General features: G+C 48.7%; 1 protein-coding gene and 1 long non-coding RNA gene across 3 annotated transcripts in view; one reads left to right on the top strand and one right to left on the bottom strand.

Moving 5' to 3' along the window:
* Window positions 1-1037: 1037 nt before the first annotated feature.
* LCT (lactase) overlaps window positions 1038-27158 on the top strand; it is a 29218-nt gene continuing 3097 nt past the window's right edge. The window contains exons 1-16 of one of the 2 annotated variants that reach the window (XM_076053965.1): window positions 1038-1170; window positions 8615-8845; window positions 9505-9688; window positions 10252-10528; window positions 13336-13562; window positions 16165-16359; window positions 17115-17866; window positions 18115-18521; window positions 19107-19375; window positions 19544-19834; window positions 20713-20911; window positions 21707-21906; window positions 22881-22990; window positions 24195-24329; window positions 24894-25117; window positions 26606-26836. In XM_076053965.1, the coding sequence (XP_075910080.1) occupies window positions 1082-1170; window positions 8615-8845; window positions 9505-9688; window positions 10252-10528; window positions 13336-13562; window positions 16165-16359; window positions 17115-17866; window positions 18115-18521; window positions 19107-19375; window positions 19544-19834; window positions 20713-20911; window positions 21707-21906; window positions 22881-22990; window positions 24195-24329; window positions 24894-25117; window positions 26606-26836 (4021 nt within the window). In that variant the 5' untranslated portion in view covers window positions 1038-1081. Of the gene's footprint in view, window positions 1171-2097; window positions 2874-8614; window positions 8846-9504; window positions 9689-10251; window positions 10529-13335; window positions 13563-16164; window positions 16360-17114; window positions 17867-18114; window positions 18522-19106; window positions 19376-19543; window positions 19835-20712; window positions 20912-21706; window positions 21907-22880; window positions 22991-24194; window positions 24330-24893; window positions 25118-26605; window positions 26837-27158 lie in introns of those variants that run through there. The other variant, XM_032945155.2, reaches the window with a different exon arrangement.
* Window positions 1254-2636, bottom strand: LOC142906383 (uncharacterized). Its single transcript, XR_012930210.1, has 2 exons — window positions 2524-2636; window positions 1254-2399 (listed from the first exon to the last, which is right to left on the bottom strand). It is a non-coding gene; the product is annotated as an uncharacterized LOC142906383 (long non-coding RNA).

Genomic DNA, 27158 nt, shown 5'->3' with positions numbered 1-27158 from the left:
CGGGACGGGTGTGAATAACTGAAAACAGTCCAGCCTTAAAGAAAGTGTAGATGTAAGTCGTTTCTGCTCCAATTGTGAACAAAAAACATTATCAAGAAAGGCATGGCGAGGGGAGGAGAGGTTGGTGTTGTTAACTTGTTTCTTTATGCCTGCATGCACACATTGCACAGGGTATGTGGAAAGAAACATCTTGGAGGCCGACGGACACAACAAAAATAAGTCACGAAGATAGAATCCCAGCCCAGCGGCATGGGACGGACATGGAAGAGCAAGGAGATGTGATGAGGCATGGGAGCTGTTAACGTTAGGATTTCCTCAACAATATCATGAAAACGTGGGCGCTAATTATACGAATAATAGTTTAATTATACTTATCTTATTGTTTGGGCTGCAGTAGGTTCGTACGACGCATGCATACCTGTCAACCCGTACGGATTACCTTTAATATAGTGCAGGGAAATTGAGTTTTTAGGTCCATACGGCGTACATCCATTTTCATACGGGCAGAAAACATATGTTTGTGTCTATTTGTTTGTGTTTCTCCCCTGTGATGGGACTTCGTAGAATGAACGTTGAGTTCACAAGGGGCACGGGGTTACCAGTAAGGTCTGAATTGGTTTGTAATAAGGTAGGGCACTGATAAGGGGTTGACAGGTATACACATGCTAGACATGTAAACTACAGAAGAATGCTTCAAATTGCACACTCTCCAATCACAGGGCACCTCTCTACCACTTTGAATTCTGTAAGGGTGTCCCCGTATACGAAAACGTCCCTAATGGTTCCAAAACCAGTCATTATAACAGCAACTATTACCGTGTTAATAAATAAAAATACTAATGTTCACGACGTATTTATCCTAAAAGTATTTTAAAAAATGTTACAACCCCTTTTCATGCCATGTCAGTCGTGGGGTGTTGTTTGACCGTACTTCACCACTCTGGTCAGTGTGAGTTGACCCTATAAGGCTACATGGGGAACAGTATGTGTGCATGGATGTGTAAATGTGCATGCGTGGGTGTTTGTGCTCTTGATGCCTGCGATCTGTCAACAGTCAAAGGCACGCGGGCTGAGCTACGAGATGGCCATAGGGAGACTACAACAATGGGTTACTGAACCCATCGGTGTGGACATTTTAATGTCACCCCCTCGAAGCATGTTTCCTTCTTCGTGAGTACTGTGCATCAGAGTTGTTTTTTTCCACGTGGCATATCCTCCCGGGTACTTTTAAAGACGAGTAGGCTTTCCTGGGATCACTTTTTTCACCTGCATTACATTTATTTTCATTATAATGTCAACAGTAACATCGTCATTATTATTATTTATGATAATCTATAGCAGAATCCATTTATCATCGGTATCCAATCAGCACTGCATACACACCACCTAGGATCCAGCAGTACATTGGAAGCCGTGTCCTTGTCTCACTGCTGTCTGTAGATTGTCCATGGTTTTTTTAAATCAATGTATTGATTGTGGTCTAAGGCAAAATCACCATAAAGCAGTTCTTCTGAAGTCGTGGTTTTGCATAACCCTTAAGGCTGAGATACTTTTTCACACGCAATTCACCTATGTGTGTGTTCGTTAAATATATTTGAGCAAAGGGCTGAATATTCATATGCACACATTGTACTTGCGGCTAAATATAATTTGCCGGCACGATACGAGCATAACAGTGCATTAGTTTGTTTGACTCGTCTAGGCGATTCTGTTGCATAATCCGCAGTAATAAACCATAGGCGTAGTTTTATTGCAGAAAATTATCACAAGAGCTGACCTTGGGATTTGGTTTGAACGCATTCAGACAACATTGTCGCTATCGTCTTGGGAGCTAGAAAAAGCCAAGGGTTGCATGACACTGAAACAGCCCAGTGGGGCGTTCGTCGGGCAAGCGCCACACCACTCCACTCGCGGTGCCTGCTCGAACGCGCGCGCGCACGCACGCGCGGGGCTGCAACCGCACCACTCCCTGCGCCCGCGAGCGTCCGGCTTTGCCTCCCGAGTACTCAGGTTCCTCCTTCAAGTCGCGCGATTCCCTCGGGCTGTCTCTCGACCAAGCAGGGCGGCCCGGTCGCCGTTTTCCACTTTAACTTGGCGATGGCCACCCGAGCCAGCGCCCGCGTTCTGCTGCTCGCGTGCGTAATGAGCGCTTTCTCCACTGCATCATCATCGTCGTCGTCGTCGAAGTCGCCCTCGGGGGTCGCTCCCGACCCCAACGGGGACGGACCGCCCGAGTCCAAAGACCCTCGAGAGGGGTCCCCACGGGCGGGACTCTACGAGCCCCTGTGGCGCCGCTTCCACGCCGAGCTGCCGGCGCAGAGGGACGCGCCCATCACGGGCACCTTCCCCGCGGGCTTCGCGTGGGGCGCCGCCACCGCCTCCTATCAGGTGGAGGGCGCCTGGGACGCGGACGGCAAAGGCGAGAGCATCTGGGACCGCTTCAGCCACGACGGCTTCGTCCACAACAACGAGAGCGGCGACGTGGCGTGCGACAGCTACCACAAGGCGCCATACGACGCGTACCTGGCGAGGGGACTCGGTCTGGGCGCCTACCGCTTCTCCATCTCCTGGTCGCGCCTTTTCCCTCGCGGAGGCAGCGGCAGGTGGGACGAGGCGAGCAGCGCTGGGGTGCGCTACTACAGCGAGCTCATCGGCGCGCTGCTGGATTCCGGCGTGGAGCCCGTGGTCACGCTCTTCCACTGGGACCTGCCCCAGGCCCTGGAGGAGCTCGGCGGGTGGAGGAACGAGAGCCTCATGGTGGAGGAGTTCGCGGGCTACGCGTCCTTCTGCTTCAGGGAGTTCGGCAGCCGCGTCAGGCGCTGGATCACGTTCAACGAGCCCTGGGTGGTGGCGTGGCTCGGTCACGGAAATGGGTCAGCGATTGCTGTGGTCTCGTGGCAGGCTCGGACGGTCGCGTGTCGTTTCATGGAAGGGTTCACGTTGTGTTGACGCGTTGCGTTTGTTTGGATAAGGGGGTCATCGCTAAGGCGAATCGGGGTCACCTTCATTGATGTTTGGAGTTACCCCCGTGGGTCGCGTGATTTTTTTGCCCGGGTCCTCTGGGGGGTTTTTAACCCCCCCCCCCCTTCCACATTTAGAATTAACATCACGCGTTTTATAGAGAGTTTGGCTGCTGATGCTATAAATGTCCGCGTGGTGATGCTAAGCCACTTCGTTGAGCTATCATTTGTGGCCAGGTCGCTTCTGCAAAAAAAAAATCTACATTGCTCAGTGAGCCTTACCTGGTACAACAACAAAACGAATGCAGTATACTTCTACTGTAGTGGTCTCGCATCCTGATGAAGTGGTTGGGTTAATGCTGCTTGATGCGTGTCCATGAATCTGGATGAGGCTTCGGAGGCCAATTCTGCCCGTGTGTTCGACTTGATGCGTTCTCGTCAGTATGGGCTGTGTGTGTCATGGGCTCGTTCGAATCTTGCAGCCACTTGTGGCCGATGCAATGGAAGTTCAGCCATACGTACGTGCAACGACCATCACCACCACCAGTGTACATCGTTGACTAAACAGTTGATTTATAATCGAATCGAGAGCGACCCCCCCCTTCCCCCGGCTGGTTCGACAATAGCATCGAATCGCCCCGCGAGTTGAATCGTTACCCCCCCCCCCCCCCCATCGAAGCATGATGTTTGTGTAATGAACACGAACGCAGATGGAACGAGCTGAATTCAACCGAATAGAACAGAATTTTGATTTAAAGCTTTCGTGACTGCAGGGATTTATATTCTTGGTTCTTTCGGTAAAGTCACATAGAAGGGAAACAATAAAATAATAAAAATAAATCTTATTGTTTTTATATTTTAATTATTTTATTGTTTCCCTTCGACGTGACTTTGCCGAAAGAACCAAGAATATGAATAGAACTGGCCAAAATGTCAACCGCGCCAGTACGGCGAGCAGATAACGCGGTTTGGGCAAGCACATTGCGTGTATAAAATGCTGAATGGGTCATGGATGTTAAAATCTTGATTTGAAGCTTTCGTGACTGCAGGAATCCATACTCTTTGGTTCTTTCGGTGAAGTCACGTAGGTATAAAATAAAATAAATCACGACATTTCGGGCGCAACACAAGCGTCCGTCATCATCAAGCATGGTCTGCTGCTGAGGCTGACTGTTTTAAAAGGTTTGAAATGGGTGTAGCCCAAGGGTGATAAAGAAGTGGCCGGGGCTAGTGATGTTAATGTGAGACATTAGCATGTAACTGTAAGATCGGAGAGCGGCCTCCTGGACGAGGGCACGGAAGTGGCTATGTTAATGTGAGAGATTAGGGGCCGTTCATAAATGACGTCACGCACCTGGAGGGGGGGGGGGTCAGACATTTGTGACGACGTGTGACGAGGGGGGGGGGGGGTGAGAAATGTGATGTTACATCAAAATGCGCAACTTTGAATACAAACAACACGTTCTACTTAATTAAATATAATTGTTATAACAACACTTATATTGATTAATTTTCATTATTAACTATGTGATTTTTGATTCAAATCTTTCGTGACTGCAGGGATTCATATTCTTGGTTCTTTCGGTAAAGTCACGTAGAAGGGAAACAATAAAATAATAAAAATATAAAACATTAAAATTCTCACGACGTTTCGACTGCAACACAAGCAATCATCATCAGGTGTGAAAACCACAGCAAGAAAAATGATTGTGAAAACCACAGCAAGAAAATTTTTCTTGCTTGTGTAGCAGTCGAAACGTCGTGAGAATTTTAATGTTTTATATTTTTATTATTTGATTGTTTCCCTTCTACGTGACTTTACCGAAAGAACCAAGAATAACTATTTGATTATTTAAATTTACTAAGGTCACCTTTTATTTATTCCATGAAGGAGCATTTTGCTTCTTCATCGGAGAATGGAGAAGCATAAATTTATTTATTCAACATTTTGCTTTTAATGATTCTACCAGCGCTTTTCATTCTGTGGAATGAATATGTGATTGTTATAATTGTACTCTCCATTTTGCTTCATTCTACTACAAAGTTTCAAGTATTTTTTATAGTTATAATTACTTTTAATATACAAATATAAGAGAATTTCAATGTAATATATTGAACATCTGCAGTTTTAGTTAGATTTCAGCTTTCCAACGCCTCCTTTTTAATAAATGTTTTCGCCTACAACGTCAGAGTGCAGGGCCACGTTAAATACGCACTACAATGACGATAGTTTAAAGCGATTTGAAGCATGTTTTATTTTCAAAATGGAAATATGTTTTTTTTTTGGGGGGGGGGGGGGAAGAGGTTTGTGACGTCATATTTGAGTGGGGTCTGACTTTTTGTGACGCCGTGTGACGAGGGGGAGGGGTAAAAAATCGTCAAAAATCGCGTGACGTCATTTATGGACGGCCCCATAGCATGTTAATGTTAGATCGAAGAATGGTGCAATCCAAAGGCATGAGAGTGCAATGTAAAGGCCTTGTGAGCATGAGAGATCTAAGAGAGAGGCATAGAGAGACAGAGAGACACATAGAGTCTAAATAACAGCTGACATAGGCAGGTAGGATGGAAACATCACAGTCAGTTAAGACTTTACCTGGTTAATAACATCCTTCCAATAATTGCTCAGTTTGTACCCATCTTCTCGGTTGAAGTTGTGTCTGTGTTTATATATCTAGATGGCTTCATGAACAAATCTCTGAAGGTAGCCAGTAGGTTTGCAGAGTACCTCCGTCTTGGTAAAATAAATTTCGTGTGAGCCCACAGCGTTAAAACAATGATCAGCAACGGCAGCGGTATTGGTTCTACCGTGTTTCAGATCTGCCTTGTGTTCACGAACGTGGTCCGAGACATGTCGTTCCGTTTCCCCAATGTAACTGCTGCCACAACCACAACTCAGTTTGTAGACACCAGGGTATTTATTGCCTGTCAGGATTCACATCCTTTACAGAAGGGATTACATCAAGGATTTTGTGTACCGTGTTGAAACGAACCTGAATCTTGTGTTTGTTTAAGATTTTGGGAATCTTTTTGGTAACCCCTGCTATGTATGGTAAAGTGATGGTTTTGGTTGGATCCTCAGAGGGCTGTCTCCCCATGGCTCCTCTGAGGACGGGGAGACAGCGCTTTGTGGATTGTTCGGTCCGAGTATCCATTCATCCTGAGGGCTTGGTGTACGTTTTCCTCTGAGGATGCAACCAGAACCATCACTTCGCCGTACATAGCAGGGGTTACCAAAAAGATTTCCAAAATTTTAAACAAACACAAGATCCAGGTTTTCTCTCTCTCTATGCCTCTCTCTTAGATCTCTCATGCTCACGTGTTCTTTGCATTGCACTCTCATGCCTTTTGATTGCACTCTCATGCTCACATGTCCTTTGGATTGCACTCTCATGCTCACATGTCCTTTGGATTGCACTCTCATACTCACATGTCCTTTGGATTGCACTCTCATGCTCACATGTCCTTTGGATTGCACTCTCATGCTCACATGTCCTTTGGATTGCACTCTCATGCTCACATGTCCTTTGGATTGCACTCTCATGCTCACATGTCCTTTGGATTGCACTCTCGTGCCTTTGGATTGCATCACTCTCCGATCTCACATTTGCACGCTAATTTATCGCATTAACATCACTAGCCCCGGCCACTTCTTCATGACCCTTGGGCTACACCCATTTCAAACCTTTTAAAACAGTCAGCCTCAGCAGCAGGCCATGCTTGCCCACCTGATGACGGACGCTTGTGTTGTGCCCGAAACGTCGTGATTTATTTCATACCTACGTGACTTTACCGAAAGAACCAAAGAGTATGGATGTTACAGTGTTCGTTAGGCTGCGCCGTGTTTAGTTTGCGTTACACAGAGACATGCCTGATCGGGTTTTTTTTTAATTTCCTCTTCTTCTTCAATCAACACCGCTAGCGCGAAAGTTCGGCTGCCAACAAAAATCAACGTGCTCGGTTGATTTGAGTTGTTTTGAATACGTACAGTAACAACTAGAGAGCCACGAGAGGGGGGGGGAGTGCCCAGGGAGAAAGCGGTGTGCGCATCACGACGTGACAACAGCGCAGCGTAAGACCACGGCCAGGGGCACTGCATTTTAAAGCACTGCAAACTATAATAAAGTTACCTTCACAGCTCTGTGGTTCTTCTCGGTAAAGTCACGTAGATAGAAGATATAAATGAATGTGAACATAAATGCTTATTATTATTTTTTTATCTACGTGACTTTACCGAGAAGAAGCAAAAGAGAATGAATTTCTGGCGTTCACGAAAGTTTTAAGTAAAAATTGACTTTCGCAGCTCTTTGGCAATCCTCTGCTAGACGAAGGCCTCACAACCGTGTCGGCCGTGGTGGTTACCTGACCATACTTCGCCACGCTGGTTGTTGTGGGTTAGCGAGGGATGGGGTTGGGCTGCTTCAGATATCACTCGCCACTGATGTTAGCCGTGACCGGGGATTGAACTCAGCCAGCGAGCAAATCCACTGCCCCGCTACTCCAACCTGTAACTATAATGTGTGCTATGAAAAAGGGGAATTGCCTGAAACGTTGCCTGGTATATATTTGCTTAAATGCAAGTGTTACTGACGAACGTGTTGAGTTTGTTAAAAAAATATATTTGAGTTTGCATTCCTGCCAACGCAGCAACAGCAGCAGCAATGTCACCGACATATAAGTTGTAACTGTAACGGGCCCTGCTAAATAAACAGACGGCAGTGAAAGGGAATTGGCTAAACATCCAGAGTCAGTAACCCCTCCGAGGGAGTCATGAGACTCAGCGTGGCTTTACTGGCCACGTAAATTCGACATGAATTGTTATCGTCATTGATGTTTGTGATTAAGTAATGTACATGTCAGGCTGGACGCAATCACCACACGAGTATATTAGAACCCCTGGAAGCGTCAGTAATTACTGCCCTGTATTGACGCATCATCTCATTAGGTTATTTGACCGCCTCTTCAAACAATAATCAGTACCAAGCGCCCATGAGCAATCACAGGTGCCAATTTCATTCGCTTTTGTTGTTGCTAAATCGACCACTAGCGGCCCGATCTAATCGAGTCTCGGAAGCTCAGCAGGTCTGAGCCCGGTTATCAGTGACCACCGGCGTTGTCCATCTTTTGTTGGCGTGGGGTAGAGAAGGTGGCCAGGGGAAGGCAATGCTGAGCGTCACCATTTATTTTAGCGCGATGGTTTTCTCCGTTTCTCTGCTTTCCTCCCGCTTACAAACCACCCCATGTATAAAGCCCTTAAGCGCGACCGATAGACACATTGTGTGTGTTCAACTTCTTTTGCAACGTACTCAGCCAACCGTGCTAATCGGAGGTGCGGGATGCATTGCTCTCAACACAAACCGAAGCGCATGAGATAATCCTGGTGCTGCCCGCTCACAGGCTCGCGTGCCCTTTTGGTATCTGTTCGGTGCTCGCTGACATCACTTGGTACCAACACTGTTAAAGGCTACGCGGGTGACCTATGTCTTTGTGTGCACACGTGTGGGTGACATTGGTTATCACACCGCGCTACGAAACCTAGCCACCTGAGTTTGACTCCCAGAGAAGTGGGGGGGGGGGGGGGGGCTGTGAGTGATCACGTTGTTGCTGTTGTTATTTAATAATAATCAGTCTCTCATTGTTGGCGTTCACACAAGGTACCATGCTCCAGGGCTCTCTGCGCAGCCCGGCCGGGCGCCATACGTCGTGGCGCACACCATGATCAAGGCGCACGCCCGCGCGTGGCACGACTACGACAAGAACTACCGAGCGTCGCAGGGCGGACAAGTGGGCATCACCCTCAATTCGGACTGGGTCGAGCCCGGTGACCCCGAGCTGCCCGCCGATGTGGAGGCTGCTGAACGCTACCTTGAATTTCTACTCGGCTGGTGAGGGAGTCGAGAGTTTTGGCGGAGGTAGTGGTGCTCTTGGTACTGGTGATGGTGGTGGCGCTATTGCTGGTGCTCCTGGTGGTTTTGTGAGTGGTGGCAATGTGATATTGGTAATGGTGGTGCTTGCTTCTGGATCAGAATGTACGTTTGTGGCAGTCACTGCCCAATCACACATGCCTGGTCATGCACATCACCAGTGTGAATGACCATGGCTGTCCTCTGGTTAAGTTTGCCTAAAAATATCCCTGGCTGTTACTAGGCCAACTTGGCCTACAATGCGTACCCTCAACCAATTGCATAAAACATTTTATCTGATGTTATATGGTTAATGTCACCCATCGGCCTCACCAGTCTCTCGTGTCCCACCTTAAACAAATCTGCTCGCTAACAGTGTTTTCCTCAACAGTTCATGCCTCTGGATGAGAATTGGAGACGCATGTATCGGAGCTGTACCATGTTCAAGGTCGTACATGTTACAAAGCTTGCACAGTGCGAGTTTTTTAATGGGTTCTGCTGTGACACCAATACAATTTGGTCAGTCTCATCAAGGCGGCTTGAGGCCACTGGCCCTTGGTATTGTGGCGAAAGTGAGCTCAGGAGGGCGAGTCCAGTTGTGGCCGCACGCGAGAGCGTGGATTCCTGTGTGCCCACTGCAGGTTTGCGGAGCCCATCTTTGGCAGCGGTGACTACCCCGAGGTGATGAAGAAGGCGGTGGAGAAGAAGGATATCGAGTGCGGCCGCGAGGGCCCCAGTCGCCTGCCGGCCTTCACAGCCGAGGAGAAGGCGTACATCAAGGGGACATCTGACTTCTTCGGCCTCAATCACTACACCACCAGATTGGTGAGCGCGTCAGCCCACGTGCCCCCTGCGAATGAGACTCGCTGCCGTTTCCCCCCCCGCCCCTCCTCCCCTTCACCAATTTGTTCTCTACCTGGCCCGAGTCCAGTCGTGTTACAAGTCTCCACTCACACTGGGAAGACTGTGAGTTCAAATCGCAGTCAGGGGTCAACTCAGTTCATATTTCCTTCGGGGCTGATACAATCAGTAATGCTTTGTGGGGAGTAAAGCAGTCGCGACCAACGGAGACGAGCATCATTGATCATTTGAGCCGGCAAGCACTACTTTTGTTTTCATGTTCGTTTAGAATTTTAAACAACCGTTATTGAACAAATGATTCGCCGATCATTGAATGTGACAACAAACCAGCGCGCCCGAAAGAAGCATTACGAATTCAAGCGGGTAAAAACAATCATACTTGTTAAACTAGGATTTCAACCCATTGTAAATGAAGTCACCTTTTGACAATTTCACATGCTTGCAAGCCACGTGATTATCTTCGGATGATCGGCAAACCCGGTAATTGACTTTGTATTAAAAGGAGTTGACCTAATCCCACATTCCAGGTGAGGAACGCGGACAAGCCTTGCGAGGAGAACTACGAAAACGACGGCAGCTACGAGCTTCTGACCGACCCGGCATGGCTGCAGTCCGCCGCCCCTTGGCTTTACGCCGTGCCCTGGGGCTTTCGCCGCCTCCTCGCCTACATCTCGGCTCGCGTGGGGCCCACCGTGCCCATAATCGTCACCGAGAACGGCTGGGCCACCGACTACGCGGCCGACATGGTCAACGACACGGACCGCGTCGACTACTACCGCACGTACATCAACGAGGCGCTCAAAGGTGCGGAGGAGGGCCCCACGATAATAATAATAATAATGACGATGAACAATTATACTTGTAACGCACCACACCTTAGAAGGGAGAGACTCGGAGGCACGAGGAACCACAGGAAGGTAGCCGGGTGCTGAGTCGACGTTAGCAGCAATTGCCCAAGCTCTATGGTCCTCCACATATTAAGATTTGCTCAGCCAATTCATGCGTGTTTACATGTGGAATGAAACCGGACCATCTGAAGAAAACGCACGTGTGCGAGGAGGGTGACATTCTTGTCATGTACAGATGAAACAGGTGGGGTCCATATTTGTTGTATCGCCTTCTGGCAAGTCAGGGTTATAGCATCTCAGTGCCTACAGGAAGAGAGCTTCACAACATTTGCGTGATCCACAAACCCTCGCCTTCACAGTGCTGGCTTACAGGCGTGCACCGTGGCACATGCCTGTGCCCATTCATGTACCGATTTTGTAACATTTGTCAGACATTACTTCATTGTGAAAAGCCAAACATCAATATTGCCACCTTTGGGCAAACTTAATTCCCATTTGCAGGTTGATCCTACGTGGACCTTGTGCCGCCCAGGGACGGCTACTACTGGGGGTCTTCTTGGCTAGACTGCAGCAGGTCATTGGAAGAGGTTGAGTTGAGATGAAATGCGATCTTTGACGCTTTTAATTGCTGAGGTATTTAGGCACCATTTACATGCAAATCCTCATCCTAAGTACGTATTCGTTAATATGGAATGTGGTCAATGCATGAGGCACCATAGGCAACCCATGTCAATGGCAAGATCTGATCTGATGCTGGGATGCATAACTTAGAAAGTACACATGCGTAGCCCACATTTTAAATTGTCTAAAAAAATAATAATTAAAATTAATAGATAATGAAGGGTCTGTTCGAAGATATTAAAATAAAACAACATTGTGTTCACTAGCCTATGGGCCTTTTGGATTGGTGTTTCCCAGCGGCATTTGTTGAAGCAGCAAGTCCTGGATTGGTTTTGACTTTGTGTAGCCACATCAGCAGTGTGGCCTGGTGCACAAATGCAGCTTGAAATGCTGAACGTTTTCAGTTTTCAATTTTCATTTTCAGTTTCATTTATTTGGTATAGCCCTGTGAGCCATTCGGCTCTTGAATCGGGTGCAACCGCAACAAACAAAAAACAAAAACATGAACAAGAAAACATCTTATAGTGATTATGTGACTGTGCAAACAGAAAATCCAGGAAAAAAACAGCAAAATATTCCAGAAAAAGCACCGTACACCAACGCTGTGTGCAAAAATCCCAGTGGGATGCAAGTCATACAACACCAACAACAAGACAATTTAGATTAAGACCATCAGTCTAACTCCATACTACAACAAACAAACATGGCCAAGCCAAAAAACTTTTCGAAATCACCAAAATAAGGCCATAAAAGCAATTTAACAGTGATCATAGGAACTGTGACCGAATTTTCACAATAAACGACATAAACAACATGTACAACCAAACCCTGCATCCATAGCTGGCTGCATGAGTCACTCCACAACAACAGAAGCATTAGTTGGAGTATCAAATTCTTCAATGCACCTTTAAGATCAGCACAGTAAATCAAAATACAGAGAATACTTTGCAGCGGTCATCCGGAGGGAAACATTTTATTTTATTTTAGGCCACTGAATAGCAGTGGCAGCTAGGGGTGTACAACTCCTCTAGAGCAGTTTTGAGTGAAGATCTCATAGGTAGTGATTCAAGTTGCAGTTTATTGGCAATAGCATTCCAGACCCTGGGGGCATCAATAGCAAAGGCCCTTCCTCCAGTATTTGTACGGAAATAGGGAATGTGAAGCTGGTAAATGAGCGAAGACCTTAAGTCAAATTTGTTCTTTGAAACAGAGAGGAGATCCAGCAGGTAGTCTGCGGATTTTTTTGTTGTGTTCAGGAGCTACCCATAAAAACCCTGCACGTCATAGATTTTAAGTGTTTAACTTGTGGACAAATGGCTCAATGTTTTTCGACGGCCACGCCATCTCTCGAGTAAGGGTTTCGCACACTAATGAGCCCTTATCCAGTAGTTATCAGGACGCAATGCAACTGCGCAATTGTGTGCAGACCTACATTACCCAATGCACTGGTAGAACTGTGATAACTCAGGTATTTCCGCTCAGGTCTGTTATTTAATTGCCATTTTTCGTGCAAAGCCTGACTAAATGTTCACAACTTTTGTTCAGCTCAAGTGAGCAGAAACGATAACACCAGAGAAACCCCTGATATGATGGAAAAGTCAGAAAACAATTATCCGCAATCACTGAATCATGCACGCATTTGCTATACTGCCATCTACTGGCCATCTCTAGGCTCAGCTGTTGCAGTTTCACAAATCTCTGCCACCCAACGACGCTTGGGCCCAAAGCACTACATTAAAGGTGTGTGCTACCATAGCCAGGCCATTGGATTAATATGACTTTTAAACCCAAGATTCCTTGCCAATTATGAATCATGATTTGATATTTCCGTGAAATAGTGGAATCTCCACTGCTAGTTCAGGGTCTCCTACGGAAATAATCACTGCCCAATGCTCTTTCAGAGTAGGTATAGACTTTTGATTTTTACTCAACGATACTGGATACATGATATCTGATCTTATACAGATTGACAATCCAGTACAACACTTGACAAAGACTGCGAAGGGTAGGTAAGAATGGCCAGGTTTGACAGCCGAAGGCATCATTGGCGTCTCCACTACCATTGTGGTTAGATCAGATTGACAAATCTTACATGCATTGACGTGACATTCTTATTCCACGTGCGACCCCTGGCACGTGCAGCCGTGAAGTTGGATGGCGTGACTCTGAGTGGCTACACGGCCTGGTCGCTCATGGACAACTTCGAGTGGCGGGAGGGCTACAGCCAACGCTTCGGGCTTCACCACGTGGACTTTGAGGACCCGGATCGGCCTAGAACACCCAAGGAGTCGGCGCTCTTCTACGCAGCCGTCATCCGCGACAACGGCTTTCCTGCAGAGGGCGAGAGGACCAGGGGGCGCACGGGCACGGTGAGTGGGGGCGACACGCTGGGACCTCCCCTGGCCACAGAGACCCAGCCACCGGGACATCCACCGATGTGAAATTAGATTTTATTGTTCATGTTCAGGGTGGAACGATTTACCGACAGAGTGATTTGGTGAGTTGTGATTCAGTTCAAGAGTTGCTTTAGATTTTTGCTCTACATTTTGGTCAATATACCGACTACTCCTCGCTGCACGGAGTCAAGCTATATGCGAGTTTATGTCTGCCAATGGGGCCTCTTGTTCACACGTTGGAGTTGAGGAGCAATCCATTGTATATTTTTGCCAGTCGAATGTAATTGTCGCGGAGAAATTGTGTGTTGTAATTGTAAGGCCATTACATTCTTTGGGTCTTTCGGTAAAGTCACGTAGATAGGTTCAAATTAAATAACAAAAAACTACGACGTTTCGATCGCAACACAAGCGGTCGTCTTTCCTGAAGACGTGACTTTACCGAAAGACCCAAAGAATATGAATTCCTGCAGTCACGAAAGCTTTAAGTCAAGATGTAAGACCATTGTTGTGTAAAACAATATGCTGTTGGAAAAATAATCAAGTCGCTTTTTAAAGTAAGTGCGTGTTACTTCTGCTTGAAATCAATTAATTCTCAATATGTACTCCTCTTCATCCCCTGTGGGATGTAAAGCTACAATTATCAATACACTAAATAACAAAAACCATAAACGAATCAAATGTTTTTGTTGACAATGAATCGAGAAAATTATGGTTCTGCAATGAATGTAATGAACTTTAAATTAATGAAATGTAAGCCAATTAAATGTTTCTATTGTTATTGTTGCTGTAAACAAATGAATTATCTTGAAATCAACAAACTGCTTGAACTTTACGAATGATAAAATAAATTTTACCAGCTCAAATTTTAATCAAATTTTTTTTTCAGTGTTTTTGTGTGTGATATTGTGTTGATTGTTTTCTGGTAATTTATTAAATTGCTTGGTTTGAATTATTGTTGCTTTAGCAATTGCTAATGAATGTCCCCTTAGTGTACTTCCGATTAGCAAGGTTGGCGACGTACGGTGCAAAAGAAGTTCCACATACATGCAGTACATTGTATAACGGTAAAGCCCTCCCCATGTATGGGCTCCATAGAGCCATAGGGCAGCAATGGACATTGTTGACTGTACTGTATTGATGAGTTCTTATGAGGGTGAAAGTGGACTACAGTTGTGCCCGTTTCACTGCTGCCCGTTGGAACGGCCACATTTTTCAACTCTTTTTAAACTCGTGGCCTAAATAATGGTAATGGTGCTGCATGTTCAGCTCTTCCGAGATGGTGGTTTATTCAAGGCTGAGAGGATTGTGCATGCAATATTGTGGCTACACGACTGGCATCCAAGCCACGAAGAGAGTCATGGGCAGCACGCCGTTGTGTGCTTTGCTAATTGTAATTGTGTACCGCTGCCGGGTGGATGATTACATTGTATGTTGAACTTATTTTGGCACTGTACGTAGCCGACCGTGCTAATCCGAGTTGCGGGACCAAGGGAGTTACTTGGTGGCTTTGGGAGAGGCCTTCACCCAGTAATGGATTGACCAAAACCGATCACGATCAGCGTCCACTTAATACTGACAGATAGACATTCTTTATTTGGTCACGAACATTATTTTTAGGGTTCTTGTATGAAGTAAATGCTACCCATTTAAGACAATCGCCTGCATGATCAGAACCAAGTTGTGCACAAAGTGAGCTCGCCAAGGAAATAGAAGGGGCCCTGTTCTAGGTGTGTGCACGATGATATTACGCCAGTTACAGTCGAACTGGACACACCATTATCTTGTCAAAGTATATTTCATTGCTATGTTCACTCTAAATATACATGACCATGATATCTAATCTAATCAAATAGTATCTATTTACATTTTGACCTTGAGATAATATGTTTAAAAAAAACGTTGTTTTACGAGCCTATGGGCCTTCGGGACTGGTGTTTCCCAGGAACATTTATTGGCGCAGGAACTTCTGAATCAGTTTTGACTTTCCGAGTCACATCAGCAGTGCGGCCTGTTGGTTTACATGGCACATTTTTCACAGGATGGGTGTGTGGAAGTGCAGTCTCCTCTTCTTGTGTACAGGTGGGATTGTGAGTGTCTTAGTGCACAGGAAACTGTCTCCAGGGTTGTCTCGTCATGAAAGTGGAGGAACCTAAATTGGCTGGGGGACGACTCTCAACTGAACGAGGAATTTGAGTGTATCTGAGATGTCTCCTATTTAATTAAGAAGGAATGTCTCCATTAATAAGGGGTGGCAGGGGTGTTACGGGCTTATACCTGAAGATATCTCCATGAATCAAGAGGATCACAATTATCTACGCGATGTTTCTTTGTGAGTAGCAGATACTTCAATTTTGGATTCCTCCTTACAAATAGCGGAGGCTATCATCATCTGAGCATGTCTCAGTGAATTTATAGGACACTCCGTATGGGGATGTCTCCATGCATAAGAGGGACATTATCTAGGGGACGTCTCTATCATGAAGGCCTAGGGCTGTGAGTGTCTGGGGGAAATGTCTCGTCGGATTCTCCACCAGTCACCAGTGTCACCGCTGGTGCTGCTGGTGTGGCTGAACAGGGTTCAAGGCCACTCTCAGCTCCAAGTGGCCTGGACAGGAGCCGCCCTCCCATGCCCGCCTCGCGCGTCCCCTCCAAGGCCAGCGAGGACATATGGAGCCGTTTCTCTGGCCAGACCGTGGCTGAGAGAGACGAGTTCGTGTACGGAGTGTTCCCGTCCGAATTTACCTGGAGCGCAGCCACGTCATCCTACCAGGTGCGATAGAGGGGGTGTGTTTCGGTTGTACCGCCGTGCTGTTGTTCGGCACGAGGAAACTCCAGAAAAACTAGAGACCAGCCTCTGACATCAATGCCGAACAACGCACTGGATAACTTCACAAGTTCACAATGAAGGTTTTTGGGATAGATCGCATAAATATAAAATTATGAATTCAGATTTATGGCAAATCGCCCAATGAAGCTGGTTGTAATCACGTCGTATTCGATTATAAATGTTGTGGGTTTACTTGCCATCAGATCGATGTGATGAAGTAATATGCAAATTGACACGTTTTGTTGACGTGACAAACCTTACAAATTGGCTGTGTCGGGTGGTGGTGGGTTGACGACACATTGTATATTTACGTGATCTAACCCAAAAACCTTTATTATTAATAATATTGGTCGCGAAAGCCTACGTGTTAAATTTGCAAAGTGAATACACATCAGAAAGCCAGACAGCACAACTGCGAAAACCTATGTCGTCAGATAATGGTGTTGGGTGGGGCAATTGCTACCAGAGTCAAGGCAAAAGTAAAAACGTGTCTGCCGTAACAAGACCAAACCATAGGTGCTCTTCTCCACTGGTATTGGTATTTATAACCATAATATATTTTTGTTTTAACTAATTTATCCAGGAGAGCCACACTGAGTTGTAGGCCTCTTTTTCTCAGGGGGGTCTATCCAAACCACATTCACAGTCGAAAAACAAACAAACGCCACACTTGATTTTGCGCACGGACACGCGCACAGGTGGAGGGCGCCTGGGACGCGGACGGCAAGGGCCCCAGCATCTGGGACGACTTCGCGCACCGGCCGGGCAACATTGACAATGGCGACACGGGCGACGTGGCATGCGACAGCTACCACAAGATCGCCGCCGACGTGTACATGCTGCGGGCACTGCGCGTGACGCACTACCGCTTCTCCGTGTCGTGGCCCCGCGTGTTCCCCACGGGCCGGCTCGGCAGCCTCAACCCGGCCGGCGTTCGCTACTATGACGAGCTCATCGATGCCCTGCTGGACGCCGGCATCTCGCCCGTGGTCACCCTCTACCACTGGGACCTGCCGCAAGCGCTGCAGGACATCGGCGGCTGGCAGAACGAGTCCCTGGTCGAGCTGTTTCACGACTACGCGGACTTCTGCTTCGCGCAGTGGGGGGACCGCGTAAAGTTCTGGATCACCTTCAACGAGCCGTACGTGGTCTCCTGGCTGGGCTACGGGGTCGGCGCGTTCGCGCCCGGGATCTGGGACCCCGGCTACGCGCCCTACCGCGTGGCGCACACCATCATCAAGGCGCACGCCCGCGCCTACCGCAACTACGAGTCGCGCTACCGGCGCGAGCAGCGGGGGGTGGTGTCCATCACACTGAGTACCGAGTGGGCAGAGCCCAAGAATCCCGCGGACCTTCGAGACGTCGCGGCCGCCGACAGATTCCTGCAGTCCATCGTGGGGTGGTTCGCGCACCCCATCTTCAAGAACGGAGACTACCCAGACGCCCTCAAGTGAGATTCGCATCACGCCTCGCTCGCCACGCGTTTCTCTGTCTCGTGATGTATACGAGGGCCACAATTTGCCATGGAATATTTTCGAGGGCCATCGAGCGACCAAAGCCCTGAAATTAAGCCCTGGTCTTTCAATATTTTTTTTATTTACTTCCTTTTAAAATATTTATTTGCTTTTATAATTCAGAAGATACTTATCTACAGGCCCTGTTATTTTCTCTTTCCCAACCAACGCACGCACCACGCAGGTGGCAGGTGGGCAACAAGAGCGCCCTGCTGGGCCTCAATGAGTCGCGGCTGCCCTCCTTCACCGACGACGAGCGGCGGCTCATCCAGGGTTCGGCCGACGTCTTCTGCATCAACGGCTACACCACACGCCTCGTGAGCCACGCCATGCGCCCCTTCGACCCGCCGAGCTATGAGCACGACCGCGACTCGCTCGAGGAGACCGACCCGTCGTGGCCCAGCTCGGCGGCCGAGTGGCTGCGCCCGGTGGCGTGGGGCATGCGGCGCCTGCTCGGTTGGGTGGCCGCCGAGTACGGCCCCCTGCCCGTCTACATCACCGAGAACGGCGTGGCCTCCGAGTACCTGTCCGGCAAGGACGACCCCGACCGCATCCAGTTTTACGAGACGTACATCAACGAGGCGCTCAAGGGTGAGGCCGCGCCGGTGCCAGAAGCGGAGCACAAACCGCTCCACCCAACCTTCACTTCCCATGCCACTAAACACTGGAACATCTTACCTGCTTCTGTTTTCCTATTATAAATATTTTTTCAGTGTTATTTAATCTCCTGTACTTGCAGGTTTTCGTGGTTGTGCTGTAGCTCTCGTTCTTTTGGGTTTGCTCAGGAACTGCAATTTCTGTTTCTGAAAAAGCACTAAGCACGTGGAGCATAATGTCAGACATCATGCTGGACAATACACAGTACAACCCAAAAAACACGTGCGAGGCCAATTTCAACTGCTTACCACTCTCGGATCTCCATTGCGAACAGTCAATTGAATTCACAATCTGTCTAGACTTTTCATTAGCTACCTCCAATTGTGTGGTTGTACCACCGAGGACATTTCAGTGCATCTGAAATGCCCGCAATTTATTTTCTAAGCACCGATGCTGGTAATCCAAACACGACCTGACACGTAGTTTAAAAGTCCACGTTTTCCAAAGTCAGTAACACCCGCTACATCTGCCCTTACACGCGCGCGAACGCGCACCTCTCTGCACCCGCCCGCACCACAGCTTCGACGGTGGATGGCGTGGACCTGCGGGGCTACACCGCGTGGTCGCTCATGGACAACTTCGAGTGGGCCAGCGGCTACAGCATGCGGTTTGGCATGCACCACGTGGACTTCTCGCATCCGTCGCGGCCGCGCACCCCGAAGCGCTCGGCACACGTGTACGCAGCCATCTTGAATGCAAACGGCTTCCCCATGCCGGAGCGAGACCGGCCGTTCTACGGCTACTTCCCCCAGGGGTTTGCATGGAGCTCTGCCACTTCCTCATACCAGGTGCGGCTCTCTGCGCTCGATCTCACTTGGGTTTTTTTCTTCCCTTTTTTTTTATCCCCGGACTCATGCACTCGCGGGCCAGCTCGCAGCAGTGGCCTCCGCGTCCTTCTCCTCTGACCGCTCGCCCGGCCTTTCCCCACCCCCCCCCCCCCCCGGTCCCCGTGGCAGATCGAAGGGGCCTGGCAATCGGACGGCAAGGGCCTGAGCATTTGGGATGAGTTCGCGCACTCGCCCGGGCGGGTGGCGGGCGGGGACACCGGCGACGAGGCGTGCGACAGCTACCGCCTGTGGCCGCAGGACGTGGAGGCGCTGCGGGCCCTGGGCGTCTCGCACTACCGCTTCTCGCTGTCGTGGCCACGCCTGCTGCCCGACGGCACCGACTCTTATGTCAACCCCGCCGCCGTGCAGTATTACAGTGACCTCATTGATGGCCTGCTCAGTGCGGGCATAAAGCCGCAGGTGAGCGTGCTGCCAGTTTTGCCACGCACAGCGCAAACGAACTGCTGCGAAGCGCTCGTTCGCTCGCTGTCTGTCGAATGTGTCGGCACAGGCCGAAGAGAAAGGATGTCAAATACCGTGATGGCAGTTTAGAGTCAGGGCCCTTGTTAAACAGGGTGACAAGCCTCGCATTGTTTTTTTCAGTTTCAGTTTCAGGCGACTGATGTAAGAGGTTTAATTTGATTATCTGACTGCAGGCCCAAAATGGCTTCGCGAGGATGGTGCTGTGGTTGAAGAACGTCATTCACAATGGGAAGGCTATGAGCTTAATCCCAGACAGGGGATGCCTTGTGCCATTATTCCTCTGGGGTCAATAAAATGGGAACATTTGCGTGGCTCATCAACAGTGGTTCATGCTACTCATAGACCAGTCTCGACTAAACAAATGCTTCGAAACACCAACCGAGATAAACGATTGCCATTGCTCTGGTAAGCGTGGAGACAATTTGGCTTTACGTGGAGTGTCGTGTGCACGTCTTTTACTACTACAATTAGAGTAAGAAACAATAAAGGTGCAAATCCTCAATTGCTTTAGCACGTCCGCTTTCACCACTACCTGACACAGCTAATTAGTAAGGGTTATCACGTAAACAAAACATACCAATTGGTTACTAGTTCAGCACACCAATGCGTTGGAGTGTAAACCCACATCATTTACAATTTGAGTAGGATGCTTGCTTGTTCACACCACTGCTGATGAAAGAGCCTCCACGAGAGGGAGTTCTCGAGAGGCCCTCTAAAGAAATTGAGGTATTTATTAAAGTTCAAGTTGCTTGAGGCTTTAGACTTCCCGCCAGGCTCGTGTGAGCTATCTCCTTTTGGCCCTGCCACCCCTGCAGGTGACGCTGTACCACTGGGACCTGCCGTCAGCGCTACAGGCAATGGGCGGCTGGAGGGATGAGCGCTTGGTCGAACTCTTTGCCAACTACGCGCGGAAGTGCTTCCAGCTGTTCGGCTCGCGCGTGCAATTCTGGATCACCTTCAACGAGCCGTGGATCGTGGCCCTGCTTGGCCACGGGTACGGGTCCCACCCTCCTGGTGAGTGCGTCCGTTTGTATCTACGCTGTTGAATGTCTTTCTCACTGTACGTAGCCAACAGTGCTAATCGGAAGTGAGCATTGTTGTATTCCACAGAAGGTTGGGTGGTGAATCTGCCATGCATCTCAGTCAACCCATAAACACCTGGGTCTGCCCAGTGGCGTCTTGCCAGCGAGCATTTTAAACTTCACGTGGCCTCAAAATGCGCCTAGCCTTGCCGTAAGCACTGTGGTGGCATCCCCTGGTCACGGCTTTCGTGTGGATGAAGGTGATGGCCACTTTTGACCTCATTCCACCTACACATTGCAAGCTCTCTCCGACAAGCCTTTGGGAATGTTTTACAATTGACCCATTTGTGAACCCTGTTGCTTCATGGACTCATAGGTAAAGGGTAATGGCTTGCTTTTTGCCTTTGCTATCTAGTAAAGAGAAGATGAAAGGCCAACAGGGTCTCAGGCAAACCCTGATCCAGCCCGCGAATTACAGCCAGTGCTGGGAAGCCGATTAGCATGGTTGGCTACATACAGTGAGAAAGAAGTTCAACATACATTCTGCTGCTGTGGGCCTGCAGTGGGTCGCCGTGATTTCATATCTCATCTCAGCCTCTCTCTATATATATACTTATTCCAGCTGCTGAAGTTTCTTGACGACCGGAGAGGAAACGTGGCAGTTTGCAAAAAAAACGAACCCCCACAATGCATTACACACGTACGTGCGCAACTGCGATGCGCAACGTCTAGCAGAGCCTTGCCGATGCCAACTTCTCTCGCGCGCGACCACTGACCCACGCGCCAGGCGTGGCGGACTCGGGCCGCGGGCAGTACCGGGCCGGCCACACGCTGCTGCTGGCCCATGCGGCCGCCTGGCACGTGTACGACCGCGAGTTCCGCTCCCGGCAAGGAGGCCTCATCTCCATCACCCTCAACTCGGACTGGGCCGAGCCGCGCAACCCCAACTCGCACGCGGACGTCAAGGCCGCTAACACGTACCTGCAGGTGAGTCGTGGCCCCCCCCGGGAGCATCGAGGCTGTGGCTTGGCGCGGGATGGGTGGGTGGGTCCTGGTGGGTGGGTCCTGGTGGGTAGGTCCTGGTGGGTGGGTCCTGGTGGGTAGGTCCTGCTGGGTGGGTCCTGGTGGGTGGGTCCTGGTGGGTAGGTCCTGGTGGGGACCAAGGCAGGGCGAGTGGAAGAGCGAAAGATAGAGATGGGGGAGAGGACCTCCATTGTGAGCCGCTGGTTGGAACATGTAAAATTATAAAAACTAAAACTAAACTAAGATATTTTGTATTTTAGCAGGTAAGGCCCGCTGAGCTATGTAGCTCTTTTTCAGAAGCGACTTGGCCACAAATGATAGCCCAACGAAGTAGCTAATCGTGTGGAAATGTATTTCAGCCAAATACTCTCAACGTGTGATGTTGATTCCAAATGTTCTACATGTTCTGGAGGCGCATGAAACAGGCGTTTGATGTTACAAGGTGTGTTTTTTTTAAACAGACTAAATTTTTACCTACTGAATCACTTACGTGTGGTAAAATAGAATTATGAAAATTGTGCAGAGTAAAAAAAAATATCGCTTCTTTCATTACATCTCATACATTTGAATACCGAATGTTGTTCGTTTTACTTTTGTTACGAACTGCACATCAACACAAACATGTTAGACTCGGACTTAATCTGGGCAACGGGCTTCCTTCAGAGCTGAAATAAGGCAGAGTAACTCGCTTAACAGGACAGAAAACCTCGACCTGGCAATCTCGATGCTTTAAAACAATCGTCTTACTACACCACCATCGACAGAATCATTGAATACTTGCTGTCTATTGCAGTGGTGGTTAAAAGACTTGCACTGTGAGCTTCCCTGTCGCAGGTGTATATTCCTTGTCCCATGTACAGTATTCTATTGGTCGAGTGAAACACCGTGAGATCGTACCGCGTGGGTCAAACCGGCTGCCCGCTGTTGCCCTGTAACAGTTTTTCCTGGGATGGTTCGCGCACCCGATCTTCAAGACGGGCGACTACCCAGACGCGATGAAGTGGGCGATTGGAAACCGGAGCATGCAACAGGGCCACCCTGAGTCGCGGTAAGCCCTGCCAGGCTTCTCCGCATTGCAACACGGCGCTCGCGACACATCGGCAGTCAACACCGAGTGCCACGTCCCCTATCAACACCCACGATTGCACGATGCATCAACACTACGGGAATTACGCGAATTGAGAGAAGAACCGCGACTTAGAGGCATCACATTGACTGTTAAGGAAAGGAAGTGGGTGTGGGCGGTAGGGCACGTCGCTAGAAGGCACGATTGCCAACGGACGACTCTGGTGGTGGAAATTCAGCCAAAGGAGGTAACTTGCACCTCCGATTAGCACGGTTGGCTATGTACGGTGTGAAAGAAGTTCAACATACTGTCCATCTTGAGCAAGATGGACTGTCGGCATCCCAGTACCATGAGGGATTCCGATGGCATGGGGGGGGGGCGGGTCTTCATGCGGAAGTGAATAGATTATAGTTGATGATGACTAGAATACATACATCCTGCACACCCAGCTTCATACACCACTTTCCCGACCAGCATGGCCATAGCTTGGTGGAGCAGATGAGCGGAAAGTAGCGGCGATGTGTGAGGGTGTGGGGGCAACAGATGGGACCGGTTATAGTGAGGAAGGGGGCCACTGCTTTTCTAGCTGGGTCCCTATGTGGCAAATTATAATTTCTCGATACCATATTGCTATACAACATCCACCACAACACAACATCTTTACCAATCAATACATGCCACCATATGGCATCTTACTCATGGGACCACGACACAAGACATCTACCACCTGTCAACACATTAACAGTCGTCAGCTTGGTCAAAAATAACGGCCTCAATAATTGTCCATCTGCATCGGTGCTTAGGAAAAGTTCGGTACGATATTTGTACGTATAATTTATTCACAATTGGTGAGAGAAGAGACCTGGATCACAAATCAATGCAGTGTACACTTAAAGCAATTATCAAAACATAATCTACAAGAAATCAAGCCGAACATTAAACAAGACGTAGACCCCAAAGCTCTCCAGTAACACCACTGTCCTTGTGTTGATTTTACGAGGAAGTATCTCTCATGGGATCTCTCAGTCTTCCAGAGGCATTAAAAGAAGCGTAATGTACAGGTCCTGCAGTTATCTCCGTGTTCGGCCTTCTCAGATATTCTTCTTCCCGTAATGCATTCTGCTCTTTTGTTTGTGCCGCTGAGGTGGCCACCTGACCCGTGTCCTTCTGTCCCCACGCCCCGAAGGCTGCCACGGTTCACGGATGAACAGAAGGCCTTGCTGCGTGGAACGCACGACTTCTTCGGCCTAAACCACTACACGTCGGTGTTGGCCTTCCCGCGCGCCTACGCGGACTCCGAGGAGTCGTACGACGCGGACAGGTGTGCGTGCCCGCGTGTCAACACCCCTCCAGAAAGAGGCAACAAAGTTGGGAGAGTGGGGAGCACGGGTGGCGCATCTGTCGGCCACCTCGGGCAGTTAACCCAAAACACCCACACTTCGCGTGGCTTTCGGAGTGCACCTAGCCTGGCACGAGCGCTGCAGTGAATGGTGGCTGCGACTGTTGTTGCAGCCCTGAGCAAGCGGGCTGTGCAGCAGGGGCGCTACTACGTTAGGGTTAAGGCGACGGTGGTGGGGGCGGGGGGGGTGATTTAATAAACTTGCCCCATTGTCTCCACTGCCATGCCGGGAGATCAAATCGCCCCAGGGATATCTGGATTGTAATTCAAGCGTGCTGACCATTACACCACTATGGCAGCCGCTGCGTTTCGCACACTTCCACCTACTTTAATCAGAATCAGAGTATCAATTTATACTGGAGGAATCCGATGAGCTATATAGCTCTTTTCCACAGGTTACCAGCAGGACATCACCTTTAAGCAAGGTAATGCCTCTAAGTGCACCAAAGACATAACCGCTGCGTTTGCTCGTCCGTGCACGCGCAGAGGGGTGGGCGTCGAGTCACACCGCGCGTGGCCGGTGTCCGGCTCGGGCTGGTTACGCGTGGTGCCGTGGGGCCTGCGGAGGCTGCTCGCGTTCATCGGGAGCGAGTACGGACACCCGCCCGTGTACATCACGGAGAACGGGGTCTCCGAGCGCGGGAGCCTGGATCTCAACGACACGTGGAGGATCCGATACTACCGCACCTACATCAACGAGGTGCTCAAAGGTAGCGCATCGCCCATGGCCACACAACTACTGACGATGTTGATGATGAGTTGGCTCAATGGGAAGACTTATGACTCGCTGTAAGAAGGGCCAGGGTATGAGTCCCAAATCCCGTGTCTTTTGTGTGGACTTTGTGTGTTCTCTCCCTGGTCATTTTATTTATCTACAAAATGTCACCTTGCCAATATTAACTCTGTTACCCTATTTGTATTTTTTTATTTTTAGATTGTATCTTATAGCTATTTTATATTCGATATTTATTCAATTTTATATACTTTAGCCCCTTGGTGTTAGTTAGACTTTGAACCCTTATTATAGTAAGACTTGTTTACCACTTATTTAAGATTTTAGATTCCTATATGTTGAATGTATGCACCATCCTGCCAAAGTAAATTCCGTGTCTGTGTGAACTTTCATGGCGAATAAAACCCTTTCTGATTCTGATTCTGGTCCGCATGGGATTCCTCCACGATCTCCATTTCCCTCCCATAGCTAAGAATAACTTACAACGTAACTGGTATTGGCCAAATATTCCATTGCTGGATTTTTTAAAAAGCAAATTACTCATTAGGGATTACACACAGCAACATGATTTTTGTCTTTATACTCTTTGGTTCTTTTGGTAATGTCACGTAGGTAGAAAATAGATCACGACGTTTCGATCGCAACACAAGCACTCGTCATCAGGTGGGACAACCACAGCAAGAAAAAAATACTTCAGCAGTTTTTCCTGCTGTGGTTGTCCCACCTGATGACGTTTTTTGTCTTTAGTTCGTTGTCCTTGCCCTGCACGTCCGATTACAACGGTTGGCTACGTACGGTACAAAAGAAGTTCAACATACTGTACATGCACAGACAACGTGGCGCGGACCTACTGCGAAAACCTATCAGGACCCTCCTGAAATAGTCTTGAGACTCAGTGGGGCTTTCCTGGGTAAACACGCGTAATCATAAAATACATGCTATTCGAACTTGCTCTGCATGAGTACGCTCCGCAGCTGGACTTGTCTGTGTCTGTGATATTGATCCTGAAGATCCCAAGCGATGGGGTTCATTGAACCCCGGTAATGAACCACAGCAGTTAGCGTTTCAAAGTGGAACTTTCTAATGTGTACAGCATTCCTCAAAGCAACTGGGGAACTTCTAAATGATTGTATTGGTTATCTGGTGTTTCAATCTCGGTTGATAGTTGGTGGAACTCATACGTAAACTACCTCTCGTTAGAAGTATACCTATCAATGAATAAAAAATAATAACTTTCATATTATACAGCGTCATTCGTTCCAACAGCATTCCAAAACGCTGTACATTAATTGTATATAAGGACCAAATCCCATATACGCGGTTGGCTACGCACGGCGCGAAAGAAGCCCAACACACACACCTACACACTAAGCAAATGGTAGACCCTATCGTTATTGGACTGAATTGTGCACTGAAACTGATATACAACACTTGCACCCACCGCTTGCGGCCGCTGCTGGCGCAGCCGTCACGTTGGACCGTGTGAACGTGCGAGGGTACACGGCCTGGTCGCTGATGGACAACTTCGAGTGGACGGAAGGATACCAGGAGCGCTTCGGCCTCTACCATGTGGACACCACGGTGCCCGAGCGGACGCGCGTGCCCAAGGCCTCGGCCGCCTTCCTCCGTTCACTCATCAGCTGCAACGGATTCCCGGACCCCGACCAGCCGCTCCCTCCCTGCGCTCTGCCCCAAGGTAGGGGCGACACGGGATGTGGTGACCCAGCAAGGGCGCGAGAGGGAACCTTCTTTAATTGAAGTGTCCGCTGGAAAAAAAAAAAACATATTCCATTCAGTCGCTTAAGTTCAGCTCTGGCTGTCGGAGTCCTTCTGACCGGTAGTGTAACATGCCTGGTCATTGTAGGTTTCTAGTTCCCACTAATCCAACCTACCAGAGTGCCTGACCTCTAATGAGCCAAACCCTGACCATAATTGTAGTTCATGCAATGTTCAGGTAATTGCTCGGGCTATAGTCATGTATGTTTTTACTGCAGTTCGATTTGTGATGGTTAATATTG

This window comes from Petromyzon marinus, chromosome 4 (assembly GCF_048934315.1).
Source record: "Petromyzon marinus isolate PM22_M1 ecotype Great Lakes invasive population chromosome 4, UKy_Petmar_22M1.pri1.0, whole genome shotgun sequence".
Taxonomy (NCBI): domain Eukaryota; kingdom Metazoa; phylum Chordata; class Hyperoartia; order Petromyzontiformes; family Petromyzontidae; genus Petromyzon; species Petromyzon marinus.
This window is presented reverse-complemented; position numbering and strand designations above follow the sequence as displayed.